The sequence below is a fragment of the Diadema antillarum genome, unplaced genomic scaffold (assembly GCF_040938485.1).
Source record: "Diadema antillarum isolate AM-2024a unplaced genomic scaffold, OU_Dant_1.0 seq00002102_RagTag, whole genome shotgun sequence".
Lineage (NCBI taxonomy): Eukaryota > Metazoa > Echinodermata > Echinoidea > Diadematoida > Diadematidae > Diadema > Diadema antillarum.
Window position 1 is genome coordinate 1 of NW_027272745.1, and position 15,694 is coordinate 15,694.

General features: G+C 38.3%; 1 protein-coding gene across 1 annotated transcript in view; it reads left to right on the forward strand.

Moving 5' to 3' along the window:
- Positions 1–1,039: 1,039 nt before the first annotated feature.
- Positions 1,040–15,694, forward strand: part of LOC139713938 (anaphase-promoting complex subunit 1-like) — a 41,178-nt gene continuing 26,523 nt past the window's right edge. The window contains exons 1-13 of the mRNA XM_071625657.1: positions 1,040–1,210; positions 1,622–1,774; positions 2,610–2,682; positions 3,497–3,591; positions 4,130–4,215; positions 5,106–5,185; positions 5,985–6,127; positions 7,187–7,469; positions 9,001–9,013; positions 12,456–12,641; positions 13,669–13,858; positions 14,395–14,610; positions 15,240–15,389. Coding sequence (XP_071481758.1) covers positions 1,049–1,210; positions 1,622–1,774; positions 2,610–2,682; positions 3,497–3,591; positions 4,130–4,215; positions 5,106–5,185; positions 5,985–6,127; positions 7,187–7,469; positions 9,001–9,013; positions 12,456–12,641; positions 13,669–13,858; positions 14,395–14,610; positions 15,240–15,389 — 1,830 coding nt within the window. The 5' untranslated portion in view covers positions 1,040–1,048. The remainder of the gene's footprint in view (positions 1,211–1,621; positions 1,775–2,609; positions 2,683–3,496; positions 3,592–4,129; positions 4,216–5,105; positions 5,186–5,984; positions 6,128–7,186; positions 7,470–9,000; positions 9,014–12,455; positions 12,642–13,668; positions 13,859–14,394; positions 14,611–15,239; positions 15,390–15,694) is intronic.

Genomic DNA, 15,694 nt, shown 5'->3' on the forward strand with positions numbered 1-15,694 from the left:
TCTGGTAGGTAGATTCTGTGTAGAATAGATACAGGCTACAGCATACACTAAGAAATATCATGGGAGGAATGAATTGGAGTTTTGATAAAAAGGCATGTAAGTTTTAAAGATAGTTGGAAAGAGATCCTTTTGTACCCTATCTCAAAAACAAGCAAGCAAGCAAGCAAACAGACAGACAGACAGACAAACAAACAAACAAACACAAACAAACAAACAAACAAACAATTTAGTACCAACCCTAACCTAACCCCTTTAATCTGGAATGGAATCCAGCATAAACCACCATTTGTTCAACTTGCTCACCCTAATAAGCAATACATGGTTGGAAGTATTATTTTCAGCCATGTATTATAAATATTTTAAAATTCTGCTTTGATTCAAAAGGAACTCTTACCCAGTTCTTCATGACCTATTACATCCCATCTTGTTTAATTCTTCACAGGGTTGATATGTGGCACACCTGGTTTCACTGTCTTACTTGGATAGAGATCATTAGGGTCAAATGATTCAAACTTTATTTTACTTTTTTTCAACAGAATGTACAAATTCATATATTTCTTTGTACATTTTGTTGAAAAAATGTGAATATAAAGTTTGAATCATTTGAATCAGAAGTGTCAAAATACTACCAGTCTCAATTGAGTAAAGCTAACCTTTAACATTAGAGAGCACCTGGTGAGAGCAGCCTACTCCTATCAATGTTGTAGTAGATATGCCATTGGATACCCAATTGCAATCATGTCAACTCAAGGTGATGAAATATTCTGAGACAGCTCGGATGTAATTTACATAAGTTAGCTTAGTCCTGTTTTGAGTTCTTGTATTCTTGACATCATGTAAAGTGCGGCTCAGCATAAATGCTTCTTTTTAGCAAATGTTCTGATTACTTCACTGTAACGACAACTAAATGTCACCCTATAAAGAGAGAGAGAGAGAGAAAGGGAGAGAAACCCTTAGTCGAATCCTTCATGTAATGTTTCAAGTGTTTAAGTACAATGAAGGTCATTACTGACATTTGATGGCTTTTCCCCCTCTCCAACAACAGGTCATGATATCGGCCAGTCAGCCTCGTGAGTTTGTTCCATTTGGCCGTTCCATCTCCAGCCATCATCCTGGTCAAGACGTCCTACCTCAGCAGAGGAAACTGGACTCTGATCATGACATACCTCTTTCAGCCTTCAAAGATGTGTCCATCAGCCATATCCCAACTGTAAGGGACTACAAATACGGAATGACTGAGGTTTACAAAACTGTATGATAACTCATGCATACAAAGACTTAGAGGTCACCAAGGAGCTAATTCAAAGTACAATTTCTAAAATTGATTTCCTATTTCAGTGAAAAAAGAAGTGAAAATCTATTAAGAATTGGTAAAGTTATCCTGGCAAATTATTCAATGTCATGTCACTGTATCTGCTAGACAAGTTTTAGCTTTCAATTAACATTGTAGTCATATCCCAAGCCACATCAAAAAATTTTATTGTAATCATTTTGCATACCCTTGTATTTAAGCTAAAAGTTCCATCTCTGCATTACGCCTGACTAGTGTGTGACAACAATGGTAAAAGACGACTCCATATCCCATTTTCACACTTTTCATTTGGCTCTGTACACTCTGCAGAAGGAGTCCTGGCACATACGAGGCAGTAGCAGTTCAGATGACTGTGATGAGGAGCTATACTTCAAGGATAAAGTGGTCGTTTGGAGTAGAGGATGTGCATACACCACTAGCACCATACTTAAATCCTACACGCTTCAGGAACCAATTCTTCAGGTAATGACCGCTCTTCCTTACTTTGAGGGAGCAAGGTAAGATTTAAACGTGACATAAATAGTATGGTTCATGTGACAATGATCATGAAAACATGTTCAAAACAGGCACATGTAACCATTCATTCGTGCATACTACCACTTGTAGTAAAAAGAAAAGAGGACTATTAAGTTCAGTGTCTTGTTTTCTCACATTGAAGTTATTGCTTCTGCATTTCAGTTGATGTGAGTTAATTTTGATGAAAATTGCTCCTTTTTAACCAGTGAAAAACAAAGCAACTGTGCAATGCCATGTTTAAAAAAAAAAAGTCATCATAGGAGGTTCTGCACTTGCTTCTCCATCTGATAATAAGTTGACTAACTTTCCAGGTCACTGAGATGCGTAACTGAATTATCTCAGCCACCAAAGGGGCAAAACCTATCAATGCCTTTTACTTATATTGTTGTACAGAACTTCAGTCGTATGGAAATTAAACATATCTGCCATGTAAGCAAGTATACTTTACAGCTCAAAGAGATCACCCTGCTGCCTCAATATCATTACCATTACTTAGTGAGTGTTGAATGTATTAAAAAATACTTTGATAGTAATCACTATCTTTTTTTTTGTTTCTGCCATGATTTCTACTTATCAGCCTGTGTTTCATCAGCGAACCATTTTAGTTAATATGTCCAGCATGTGACATAGTTTGAGGTTGCTGTTGGTGAGATTTACTTTCTTCTTGCCCTTTTTGTAATGGGATGCAATAAATGAATAATATGTTTTCGGTAATTTTGTAATTTTATGTATTGCTTGATATTGTTAAATGTTCTTTTTTTTATTTGTGGTTTATTAATAGGCTGAATGGAGTCAGTTTCGAGTGCAAAGGTATAAGGAATCTTCCATTGAAAAAGGAACACCCAGCCAAATAGGTAAGATATGTAATTAGTAACCATGACTGCCAGGGTACCAACGTGTTGTAAATGGCTAGTTGCAATATTTGCAATCCAAACCAAGATAAAACATATTACCTGTCAAAACTTGAGGAAATTGATGCCACAGTTTCATGCTAAACTCATTAATGGCAGTTCTGGCATGGAAAAGATGTAACTTCCTGTCAACAATGCTAGTGGTGGAAGGTAGACTTAAGAAATTGACAGTTTTAGTTCAGAAATGTTCTTTTGAATCATTTCAAAATTTTGAATCCCATGGTAAATCACTGTGATGATTGATTGGTGATTTAGATACCGTTATCTACCAAAGGTGAGAAAACACTACTTTTATTCCCCCGCAAAGGGATGATACTTATTTCTCATTCCGTTGCAGTTCTCAATCACAAAATCTATCACTCACAACATTATCCTGCAAGTTCCAATTTGCCAGATATATGGCATATATTACACAAGAAATGGCAAATTTAGAGATACCTATTCTATGTGAAGAATCATATCAGATGCTTGGTGAAAACATCTAGAGTAATGCCAGGTTGATGATTGATATCTGTAATTATACAGTGCAGTGTGTTATGAAAGAGACGTGATTGTCTCTGAATGTATACACAGAAAGTATAGGTCATATCACTTTGCCGCATTTTATACCATGAATTCTAGAATACTACTTTTTATGACATGCTTTTCTATATGAATTATAGTACATGCTGATCTTGGCTTGAACCCACTCAAGTTCTATTTAGATAGTGGAATTCATGCTAATGTGACGTACTTGTTCTCCACCCCTGAACATCAGAGGAAGCTATCCCAGGGATCTGTATCACCCATCCAAACAGCATCACTGTCTTCACAGAGACTGGCGAGAAGTTTGTTGCTCCACTGCCCTTCCAAGTAAGTGAGCAAATAGAAACATATCATGTGCCACTCTGCGGTGTTATACAAAGCATGCAGCATTTCATAAAGACATAAATGACAGTGTGATTAATATAAAAAATGTTTGATGTAGTGTCTGAAACCCTAATAAGAACCCTGGAAGAGTGTAACACCTTGGCGATGTCCTGCATCATATTTTTGAACATTTCTCTTAGTGTTGGAAAATTGTTTAGGAATTGAACAAATTGTGCTTTGTAAAGTCCACATTCTAGTCCTTCATCCTCTCATTTCTTTTAAACTTAATCTACAGGGGTTGATTCAACATCTGCTTTTGGTAGAAAAGATTACCTCCATTGTTTCGTATTGCAGTTGTTACAGAGTATTTCTAATGGTATACTTGATTCAAATGACTTGAAAGTCAGAGATTTCATCCACGTAGAGTCTTATTTGTCTGTTAGTCTAAAACTTTGAAGATAAAAGAGTATCTATGTTGTAAGGTGCGTAGTAGTCTTGTAATAAAATTTGATAATGTGTGATATTTCATTCATTTATGCAGGTGTCCAAAACATGGGATATTGAAGGGGGTTTGCTGTTGGAACAAGCTGCTACTCAGAAAGAACTCCCATCTGGGTTCAGCAGAAGGTAATAATGTTGCCACTATGTGCTCTGTGTATGCTAGTTGACATAGTAAATGCAAATCTGGCACTACCAATCATGAATGTTTGGAATCAAAGTGCATTGGTTGGTTTAGAATGGCAATCAGGAAAGCTGTCAACAGTGCTTGGTAAATTGATGCTAAAGGCTCAGATGGCATGTAAGGTAGATTTTAAAAGATTAACTTAGTTTGATTGAAATGGTTAATTCTACTGGTTAACAGGTAAATCAAAGATGTTTTGTGTTATATCCTGAAGACTGTAAGTTGAATAAGAGTAAATAACAGCAATCTCGAGGTTGCGTTTCAAGCTACCGTAAAGTAAGATATTTTCGCAGCATGACACTTGTGCAAATTGTAGCCGACAGCCTTTTTCATGGCATGAAATATTCACTAATTGACGCTAGCATTTAATGCTGTGTAGATGAGCATTTTTACGTTCAATTTAATTTAATGAATATTGGCTCTTGCAAAATTCGCAGAGTTAAAATGCACGCAAACATTTCTGCTTTTATAGTATATCCCCAAACCTGCTGCTTCAGTTTCATAAACCTCAAATAATAGTAATGTATTGTCATTCTTGTAAGAAGTTGATAAATAATTCTTTCAATGAGAAGTGCTTCACTACCATTGGATATCTGAAAATAAATGTTGCTGTCTAAAATTGGCAATTTTCTGTATCTTTTGTGCTTTTGTGCAGATCCAATGAATTTTAATGGTTCTATCTAATTTCTCCCAAATATAGGATATGCAGTAGATCTAAGACTTGACAATTTAATTAGGACAGCATAATATTTTTTTGCAGTGAAATTCTCCCAAGATATGATTGTTTATATATATATATATATTTTTTTTTTTTTTTTTCCAACTGTGTATCTAGGGAGCAGGACCAGTTACCAACTCTCTTCAGCTTGGTGCACCCTTTGGATGAACCCACTCCAGTGTTATGCCGAAATACAAGTTAGTAATGGTTTGACATATATTTCAGCATGTAAATCGATATGAATACTAGTTTTACTACTTAAATGGGTACTTTCAGCGAATTTCTATCAAGCTCATCTCAATGTAATCAATGATGCTGTTGTAATTCACTCTTGTCACTATCATCAGTATCAAAATAGTCTGTATTTCTTGTATGATCATTAATTTTTAGCCCATGTGATCAGAATGTTCAAGTGAGTCAATATGATTACTCATTGTCTTGCATCCAGTGAGCATCATCCGCAAACTTTTCCACATTTTTGTCTCATGCTTTTCAACTTCAAAGGCTGATGCCAATATAGCTTGCTAGAAGTTATCCTGCAAGGAATGAAAATCGGAAATTTTTGAAAAGTGAAGAGTGTCTCCAACATAAAAGATTGGGATTCTTCAGTTATTCTTTTCTAGATCAAAAGCTATGTAAGCCAAAATCTAATGGTATGTAATTGCCCTATTACTTCCATGGGGAAAAATATTGCTGGGTGGTCTCAGAATGGCCAGATTTTGTCCCAATGAAGAAAAAAGTGTTTAATAGTGCATCCCTATTTTTGTCTAAACTCAACACATTGTCACTGATAAATCGTGATAGAAGTTCATTCTCATATATATCACACTCATCATCATCATCATCATCATCATCATCATCAGCAGCAGCAGCAGCATTCAGTACTCATTGCCATTTTCTTATTCTTTTTTTGTTTGTTTGGAGTCACTCAAATATACTGGAACTGTGAAATCAGCTTCACTTTTTCACCACCTTTGTGAATTTTACATCTTTCAGGCAGCGGTAATGTCAAGGTAGACCTCGTCACAGACCCCATGCAGCAGATAACATTCACGTGTCGCAAGCCGTCTCTGGTCATGACCTACGACCAGTCCATTGGCATTCACTCAGTGTGGACGTTGAGAAGGGTCAAGGAAGAGGTGAGAGGTTTTATGCAGGGCTCGACATTAGCAGTGGCCCAGGGCCACTAAAATTAATGTTGGGCCACCATATTTCCAAGAAGGTTATCCTTTGATACCCAATTGCGAAAGCAAGATTCAAAGTGGAATGTCATGTTTCCTCTTTATTTCAGGCCAATATATGTCTCTTTCAGGTCACTAAAATGTCAAAGTTGGAAATTTTTGGGGCCCAAACGGGCCACCGGAAAGAAAAAGTAAGTGTCATGCCCTGTTCTATTAGTCTTCATTGGTTTCATCAAGCGGGGAATGTACTGTGGTTGATGACTGGCAGATTTGCAATGCCTGTAAAACTGCAAGAAACAGTCTGTAATCTATTTAGCAAATGATCATGATGTTGCAATGAAAAAAGGTAATGGTAAGATAGTGTAGAAAGGTAAAAAAAGAAACAAAGGTGACAGGCACATTGGAAAGAGTTTTAGTGATCATGATGAAGTTCATAGACACTGCAAAAGTTAGTATTAAGGTATCAAAATGATTTGCTGCATTGCCAGTTTAAGTTATTCGGGTACACAGAATATGTAGTAAATTGGAATCCAGTCAAAGACTATGGTAGCACATTTCACATGAAGGGCTGCAAGATATCTTGCAGAGGTCATGGTTTGGTAACATTTTGCAGAATTTATAGCCAATTTTTTTTAATTGTATAGTATCTCAATAAATGACCATTATTAGGTACAACTCCAGTGAAAATTGGCATCAGTATGTGCTATGAGAGAACAATCATTTTAAGTGTTCTTGAGCTTGGAGTGTATGCTACAAGTAAAATGCCATGGCCAATATGTAAGATTACTCTATACAGTTACTGATTTTACTCAAGACTAACATGAAGAAATTGAATGTGACTAGGCAGACTGCATACAGTGCGACAGTAGTTCCATGGCTGATGTAATTTTGTTGTTGTTGTTGTTGTATATACATGTGCCTTGGTTTGAGTCAGAGCAGCCGAGGCAGCTTCAATTTGTCATTTATCAAGCATTGCAATTATGATTTTGTTCTTGATAAAACATGTTACTCTGACAGGAAGCCAAGAGGGCAGTCAAACTTCTTGATGTCTTAGGGGGCTCCATGTCTCTCCACTCCTCCGCCACCAACACCTCGGCCCCCGGTGCCACCCCAAAACACCACAGCACTGGCTCCACCAACAGTCTGCTGGCCGGTCTCAGCATGAGTGCCCAGTCTCGCCTTAGCATGTCCAGCATGTCCCCCGCCATGTCACCCATGTCCGGCTTCCGGGGCTACGGGGGCAGACACAGCCTGGCCTCGCCACTGGTCACTTCCAGGCAACAGAGTCCTGCGGTCTCTCGTTCTGTCAGGTTTGCACTTGTCACTTCTACCTCTTCTGCCTCTGCTTGTGTTTGTACATTTGCTTTTGCTTTGATTTTCAGTTCTGCTTCTACTTCTGTTCCTGCTGTTGCCTTTACTTCTACTTCTGTATTCATGGGGATCTAGAATTTGCAATGTATGGTGTCCCCACTTTCCCAAGAAGTGCTAACGATATACAGTTTCTTGTTAACCAACTCATCTGTAATACTTGTGAGATGTGGAAATATTCCCAGTCCAGTCTTCTGCTTTACTTGAGTGTAAAACCATTTGAATTTATCCTTTCAATATTCAAAGTCTTAGAAAGTACAAAGAGAATTTAGGCATCAATCAGGTTTACTCAACACAAGAATTAGGTGATCCGAGTATCCTCTCGGATCACCTTCTGTATCTGTACTGAATCTTTCTTCTTTCTTTGTTTCTTTCTTTATTTCTCCTCAAAAGTTGTGCAGAGGTTAGCTCAGAAAGTGCTTTGCCTCTCAATGTCAAACTTATACCATATATGTATCATGTCGCAAAGACGACAGCACAAGTAAAATCATAGTGATCAGTCGACCGTGACGTCACTATGACGTCATTATATGAAAACACATTTTCATGCATATCTCATTAATGGAATGGAATATTTCAATAAAATTTACGTCACATATATTTCAAGTCAAGCGAATTCTACTCATATTCTCAAAATTCATTTTTATCTCAAAACGCGCGCGTACGCGCGCGTTGAAATATTTGTATGCTCAAATCGAGCTCAAAATTTTTTTGCACACGTTTCAGACCATTTGGAGCATTTTTTGAAAAATTGAAAAAATTGGACGGACGCGTACGCGCGCGCACATATTCGCACGCACAGCTAATATGAAATAGAAATTTTCAATTTTTTTCACACGGATCAGATGTCCGAAATGTCAAGGAATATTTCTACCAAGTTTCAAATTGATCCGATTCAATATGACGTCATACGGGCCCGTCAAAGTTGAAATTCCGCGCGCGCGTCAATGGCGCTATACAGTGCAACTATGCCAAAAAAACGCCAATTTTAAACCCGATTTTACTCGTCAGGATGGACGGTGACCCCCCATTTTCTTTACATATTCTAAAAGCTGATGAGTTGTACATGTCATTTCATGGGTTGGCAATGCTGGAAAAATGATTAAAAGATATCAAATTTCTTAATAAAGTAAAAAAAGTAAATTTTCAAAATGACGTCATCAAATTTCATGTTTACTCAAGCGTATCTCACTTATCCTTTGCCAATTTTCATCTAAATTTCAATATGTTGTAGCTTATGAAATGCTCTTTCATAAATGTAATAACATATTTTTGATTAGATGACGACATCACCTCGAAAAAATGGATTGAAGGTAACCTTGTCAAATTTGACCAGTTTACGTGTAATCTCTATGGCAGTGCAGTTTTTCTGGAAATGAAAATTGACATTACTATCTTTATCGAGCACTAGCTCACTTATGCTTCGGTGAATTTCTCTAAGATTTTAATATGTTGTAGCTGAGACGTAGGGCTATCGTAAGTGTGCCCTTTGTTTTTTCATACGTTGTCGGGATCACGTAAAAAAACTTGGTTGAAATTACAGCTTATCTTCGATGTATTGTAATATTTCTTTCTTTTTACAACTTTATGTGCAATAACTCAAGAAAAACATACCCTATCACCACCATATTTTGCACATGTTTAGTTCATGTCACGAACATTGTTTCATAAAATAACAACTACTTAATCAGACGCCATCTTGGGTATGTAAATTAGGGTCAAAGGTCGTAGATGTTTCATCCTGTATCTTGGTGAATACATGTCCTATCTTTCCCATATTTTGCACACGTAAAGACCATGTTACAGGGATCATTTCATAAAATAACCACTTTTTGCTCAGATGCCATCTTGTCTGTGCAAAGTGGGGTCAAAGGTCATATGTACTTCTTTTTCTATCTTCGCTATGACGTATTATTAGGTGATCCGAGTATCCTCTCGGATCACCTTCTGTATCTGTACTGATTCTTTATTCTTCTTTCTTTATTTCTTTATTTCTCCGCAAAAGTTGTGCAAGAGTTAGCTCAGAAAGTGCATCGCCTATCAATGTCAAACTTATACCATATATGTATCATGTCGCAAAGACGACAGCGCAAGTAAAATCATACTGATCAGTCGACCGTGACGTCACTGTGACGTCATTATATGAAAACACATTTTCATGCATATCTCATAAATGGAATGGAATTTTTAAATGTAAATTACGTCACATATATTTCAAGTCAAGCGGGTTCTACTCATTTTCTCAAAAATTCATATTTATCTTAAAATGCGCGCGTACGCGCGCGTTGAAATATTTGTATGCTCAAATCGAGCTCAAAATTTTTTTGCACACGTTTCAGATCATTTGGAGCATTTTTTGAAAAATTGAAAAAATTGGACGGACGCGTACGCGCGCGCACATATTCGCACGCACAGCTAGTATGCAATAGAAATTTTCAGTTTTTTTACACGGATGGGATGTCCAAAATGTCAAGGAATATTTCTACCAAGTTTCAAGTCGATCCGACTCAATATGACGTCATACGGGCCCGTCAAACTCAAAATTCCGCGCGTGCGTCAATGGGGATACACAGTGCAACTATGCCAAACAACCGCCAATTTTAAATCGGATTTTACTCGTTAGGATGGACGGTGACCCCCCATTTTCTTGACATATTCTGAAAGCTGATGAGTTGTACATGTTATTTCATGGGTTGGCTATGCTGACAAAATGATTAAAAGATATCAAATTTCTTAATAAAGTCAAAAAAGTAAATTTTCAAAATGACGTCATCAAATTCCAAGTTTACTCGAGCGTATCTCACTTATCCTTTGCCATTTTTCACCCAAATTTCAATATGTTGAAGCTTATGAAATGTTCTTTCATAAATGTGAAAACACAATTTTGATTTAATGACGGCATCACCTCGTAAAAATGGATTGAAAGTAACCTTGTCAAATTTGACCAGTTTACGTGTAATCTCTATGGCAGTGCAGTTTTTCTGGAAATGAAAATTGACATTACTATCTTTATCGAGCACTAGCTCACTTATGCTTCGGTGAATTTCTACAAGATTTTGATATGTTGTAGCGGAGACTTTGGGCTATCGTAAGTGTGCCCTTCGTTTTTTCATACGATGTCGGGATCACGTCAAAAAACTTGGTTGAAATTAAAGTTTATCTTCGATGTATTGAAATATTTCTTTCTTTTTGCAACTTTATATGCAATAACTCAAGAAAAACATTCCCTATCACCACCATATTTTGCACATGTTTAGTTCATGTCACGAACATTATTTCATAAAATAACAACTACTTGATCAGACGCCATCTTGGGTATGTAAATTAGGGTCAAAGGTCATAAATGTTTCATCCTGTATCTTGGTGAATACATATCCTATCTTTCCCATATTTTGCACACGTAAAGACCATGTTACAAGGATCATTTCACAAATTAACTACTTCTTGCTCAGATGTCATCTTGTCTATGCAAAGTTGTGTCAAAGGTCATATGTACTTCTTTCTTTGTCTTCGTTATGACGTGGTATCTCTATGGGAGGGAATTTTTTTGAATGTGAAAATTGACATTACTATCTTTATCGAGCACTAGCTCACTTACCCTTCGGTGAATTTCTCCTCGATTTTAATATGTTGTAGCTGAGACTGTGCGCTATCGAATGTGTGCCTTCCTTTCTTCATACAATGTCGGAATCATGTTTAAAAACTTGGTTGAAATTAAAGCTTATCTTCGATGTATTGAGATATTTCTATGTTTCTGCAACTTTCTTTGCAATAACTCAAGAAAAACAGCCCCTATCACTCCCATATTTTGCACATGTTTAGTTCATGTCACGTACATTATTTCATAAAATAACAACTACTTGATCGGACAACATCTTGGGTATGTAAATTAGGGTCAAAGGTCACAAATGTTTCATCCTGTATCTTGGTGAATACATGTCTTATCTTTCCCATATTTTGCACACGCAAAGATCATGTTACAAGAATCATTTCACAAAATAACCACTTTTTGCTCAGATGCCATCTAGGTTGTGCAAAGTGGGGTCAAAGGTCATATGTACTTGTTGTTGTATCTTCGTTATAGTGTATACAGATTTGGTACCAAAGATAGCAGATATGACTCCCTTTTCTAAATGAGAATCCAAACATCACACGGCCAATGTCTCTGACCACAGATGAAACCTGCATGGTCATGCCTATTGCGATCAGGACTTGAATCATTGATTAAAAAAAAAGATCGGATCACCTTAATTTGTCAGTGATGACAAATTACAATCTCTAGTTGGTATTTCATTTCCCCCCAAAAAGTCTGTGTGAACATGTTCAATTGCATTTTTATTGGCTTTCTTGCGGTTATTACATATGGTTTACAAAATTTAGCGAATTTTTGTTTCTCCTTTCATCCTTACTGACAAAGGTAATAGTGTTTCCATCAGCCAGATAATCGTGTGATATGAAACTACTGAAATTCATTTATCAGTGTTCCAAATGACTACCCTGTGGTGTTGTGATATTGACATTCTCAGACTTATAATGTTTGTGCTTGAATATCACAGTGAGATTCTTGTGACACTTATGAGCTTCATTGGGCACTGCTGATTCAACATTCCAAAATCTGAGTGTCTAACAGTGTGCTGATCCAACATGCATTTAAAGATATACTTCAAAGAGGAAATACTGCTGTACATATCTTCTGCAATACTGGCATACCTTCTGCTATACTGGTATGACATCAATCAAAATTAGATAGATATTCTCAGCAAATAAATGAAATGTATTTTGACACATGCTGTGGCAAACATCACAGTGAACTATTAAAGTATGAATCAATACGCAAAGCTCTCTACAATATCAGGGAAATTTGTTACTTGATGATATATTACTGCTTGCGTTTGTCCAATGTTTTGTCACCCCGTAGTCGCTCCTACTCCCCTGGACAGAGCCTCCCCTTTGCATCCCCCGGTGGGGGCCATACCCCCCAGTCCTCATACCCCTGGACCCCCCAGGCATCCACAGCTGATACCATGTGTGATGAGGTCAGTGAACCCCTCCTACCAGAGCTGTGCTTGGAACACTGCTGGACGGAACCACTCTCTTCGAACAGGTGAAATCCTGCTCTCCCATGTATTTTTTTTTTTTTATATGTATAAATCATATGACTTTATTGGAATCCCTTTACATTGTTGGTATGATTTAGCCCACACTGCAGTGCGTATGATTGATACATACCTGGGATGTGAGAGTTTAGAGTTTTATTTGATTTCAGACTGTTTTACTTCGCTCAAGACCCACTTTGTAAACTAACTTTTTTTAAACAAACGCAAACAAACAAAAAAACTGACCAGAAATGAATACTATTTATTAGTGGAAAAATTGAGCAAAGAAAATGGGATTCCATCGGGATTTGAACCCGAGACCTCCAGATGCAAGCCCTGTGCTCTACCGATTGAGCTATAGAAAGCCCTAGATCAGTGTTCGTCCCAGAAACCCTAAATTCTCAATGCTTGAATGGTCAGAAGCAATAGCAGTGTGTTTGTGTGTGACACACACGTACACACTTGAACCTGGCATAAACCCGAAGGATAATTCAACTTGGGGATAAATGCGAGGGATTACTGAAGTGATGCAGCTTTTTGAGTATGTAACAAACGCAAACAGAAAAAACTGACTTCGATGAAATCCCAATTTCTTTGCTCAATTTTCCACTAATAGATAATATTCATTTCTGGTCACTTTTTCTGTTTGCGTTTGTTACATACTCAAAAAGCTGCATTACCTCGGTGATCCCGGTGGGGGGGGGGGGGGGGGGGGGGGGGGGGGGCATGATGTCCCCCCTTCAGTCTTTTTAGGGTTAAACCACAGTATACATTGTGTTGTGCAGACAATGGGCCAAGAATTAATGCCCAACCTGCCATTGCTGGAGTGGTGCAGAGTATGATAATCATATACCAATCGTCTGAGGAAAAACTAACTAAGGTGGATATGTAAATTTAGAGCAAATGTGATACTTCCTTGAAATATGGGAATTTCAGAAAAGGGAGATTTCACACAAGTGCAAGTTATGTTCTGTAACTGAGTCAATTACAATTTTTGTTTTTCAATTTTTGTCTAATTTATTACTGTATCTTCAGGGATGGAGTTCTTGGCCAGGCCAGCAAAGTATTCTTGACCTCTGACCTCTGTGGTCAGAGCTACCTCTGCTTCCTGTTGCCTCATCGGCACCAGCTGAGATGCCTCAAGTTTAGCTCCAGCAATGACAGCTCCCAGCTCATCTTTGGCAGCCTGACGACCCTCTCGGCCAAAGATGCAGTGCAGTTGGAGGTGGGTCACCTATAGAGGGCAGCAGTCAAGCTGTTCAGATGCAATCACTCTTGATGGGCCTATCAGTAACAGATCATATCATACTCCTTTCAGCCAACCTTTTTTTTTTCACTCTTCATGACTTATGAGATATAAATAAAGTAGTCTGCCGCACACTACAAGACCTGAGGTCATATGACCTACCGACTGTCGGTTTGACATCACCAAACACCCAAGTGTCAGGTCATAGGACTAGGTCGTATGACCTGGTCGGAAGGTATTAGCATGTTGAATCTTTTCGAGGGGTCCTGCTTTTATGGCTAGCTTGCTGCTAGCTGCGTGCGCGCTGTGTGCTAAAGCGCGTGGGAGGCAGGTTGCAGGTCCTAAGGTCAGGTTGCATAGTGTGCGTTGCCAGGTTGCACGACCTGGTCTTATGGTCAGAAGGTCATACGACCTCAGGTTGTGTAGTGTGCGGTGGGCTGAATTGTCCTTCAACATATGTCTTAATTTTGAAGGATATTACCACTTTGTTTTTTGTGCATGTCAAACATGTTCAGGAAGTAAACATGATGCTGGTGGTGGAGTGGAATGGTAGCCTGGGACTCTACACCGGCACCATCAAGGTTGGCAACGTCCTCCTGGCGGGCGTGGCCCCCACTGTCATGAGTAGCAGTGTAGGACCGGGCGGAGTCATGCCACGCCCAAGCACCCCACTGGATAGTCCTTTCTTCACCTCTTCTCATCCACCAAGCTCTCATTCACTCACTGATGAGGTATCACAAGGGAAACAAATTTCATTTTAATATGTGTGTTATAGGGTCACATGGTTTTCAGTGGTATATCTTAGGTACATTCTTTAAGAAACAGTGAACTGAATTATGACTGTCGGATAATTACTAAGTGTTTGTAAAAAGGAGATCATTTAATTTGTTGTTGTACTTAACTTTTCAACAATAACGCATGTTACTTCTTGATTAGTACGGAAGGTCCAGGTGTATGGCCTTTTAAGTTGCTTAACACATGAACAGGTCAAATCGCCTTTTTGACGTTGTGTCTTTGGTAGCATTCCCCCGTTCTTGCATCAGGGGATTGACGTGTGGTATTAAAGTACTTGCAAACAGCATGAAGTAAAGATTGGTATGACACCCATAATGAACCTGAGGTTTTGGATATACAGTATTTGTTTCTTTTAATATTGCATCAAAGAAGAAAGTTTACCCAGTGTTGTACAGTGGACTGTGAAGCCTGATTATATGTGTGGGCAGTGTGCAGATTTCATCACAACTGTTCTTGAAGGAAGGTGTGAGATCTCTCTGGAATCTTAATATGTGACCCTTCGCCCACACTTTCATGTGTTTATAATTATCTCTTTCTCCTCTCCCGTCATCTCTACTGACCCCAGGTCGTCCTTCTGTCCCCTGTCCCTGGTGAGGCAGGCCACACCAAGCTGCAGGAATCCAACTGCAGTGAGGATCTGACGCTGTCTCGCAGCGCCTCCAGCGTTCAGCACATCGCGAGTCTTAGAGACCCAGTCAAGAACAGATTCACAGTGGTAGGTGAAAACTAAATATATCGTTGATATATGATAACCGTGGGAGTGACACAGGGAAGTACTTTTCTTTGCTTTTGTGTGTTCGTGTGTTGATACAACAGACAAAGGAAGTTATTCAGTCTCTGTAAGAGATATGAAATTACTCCACTGATCCTCTATGCAGAACTGCTAAGTCTTCCCGATTTTGGAGGAGGCTTCCTGAAAACTTCAAAATCTTTCATGTGTGGATAAGGGAGTATAATAGTGTCTCTGATTGAGGAATTATACTTGCCCATGAAAATGCATGTTACACACTAGTTTTTCCT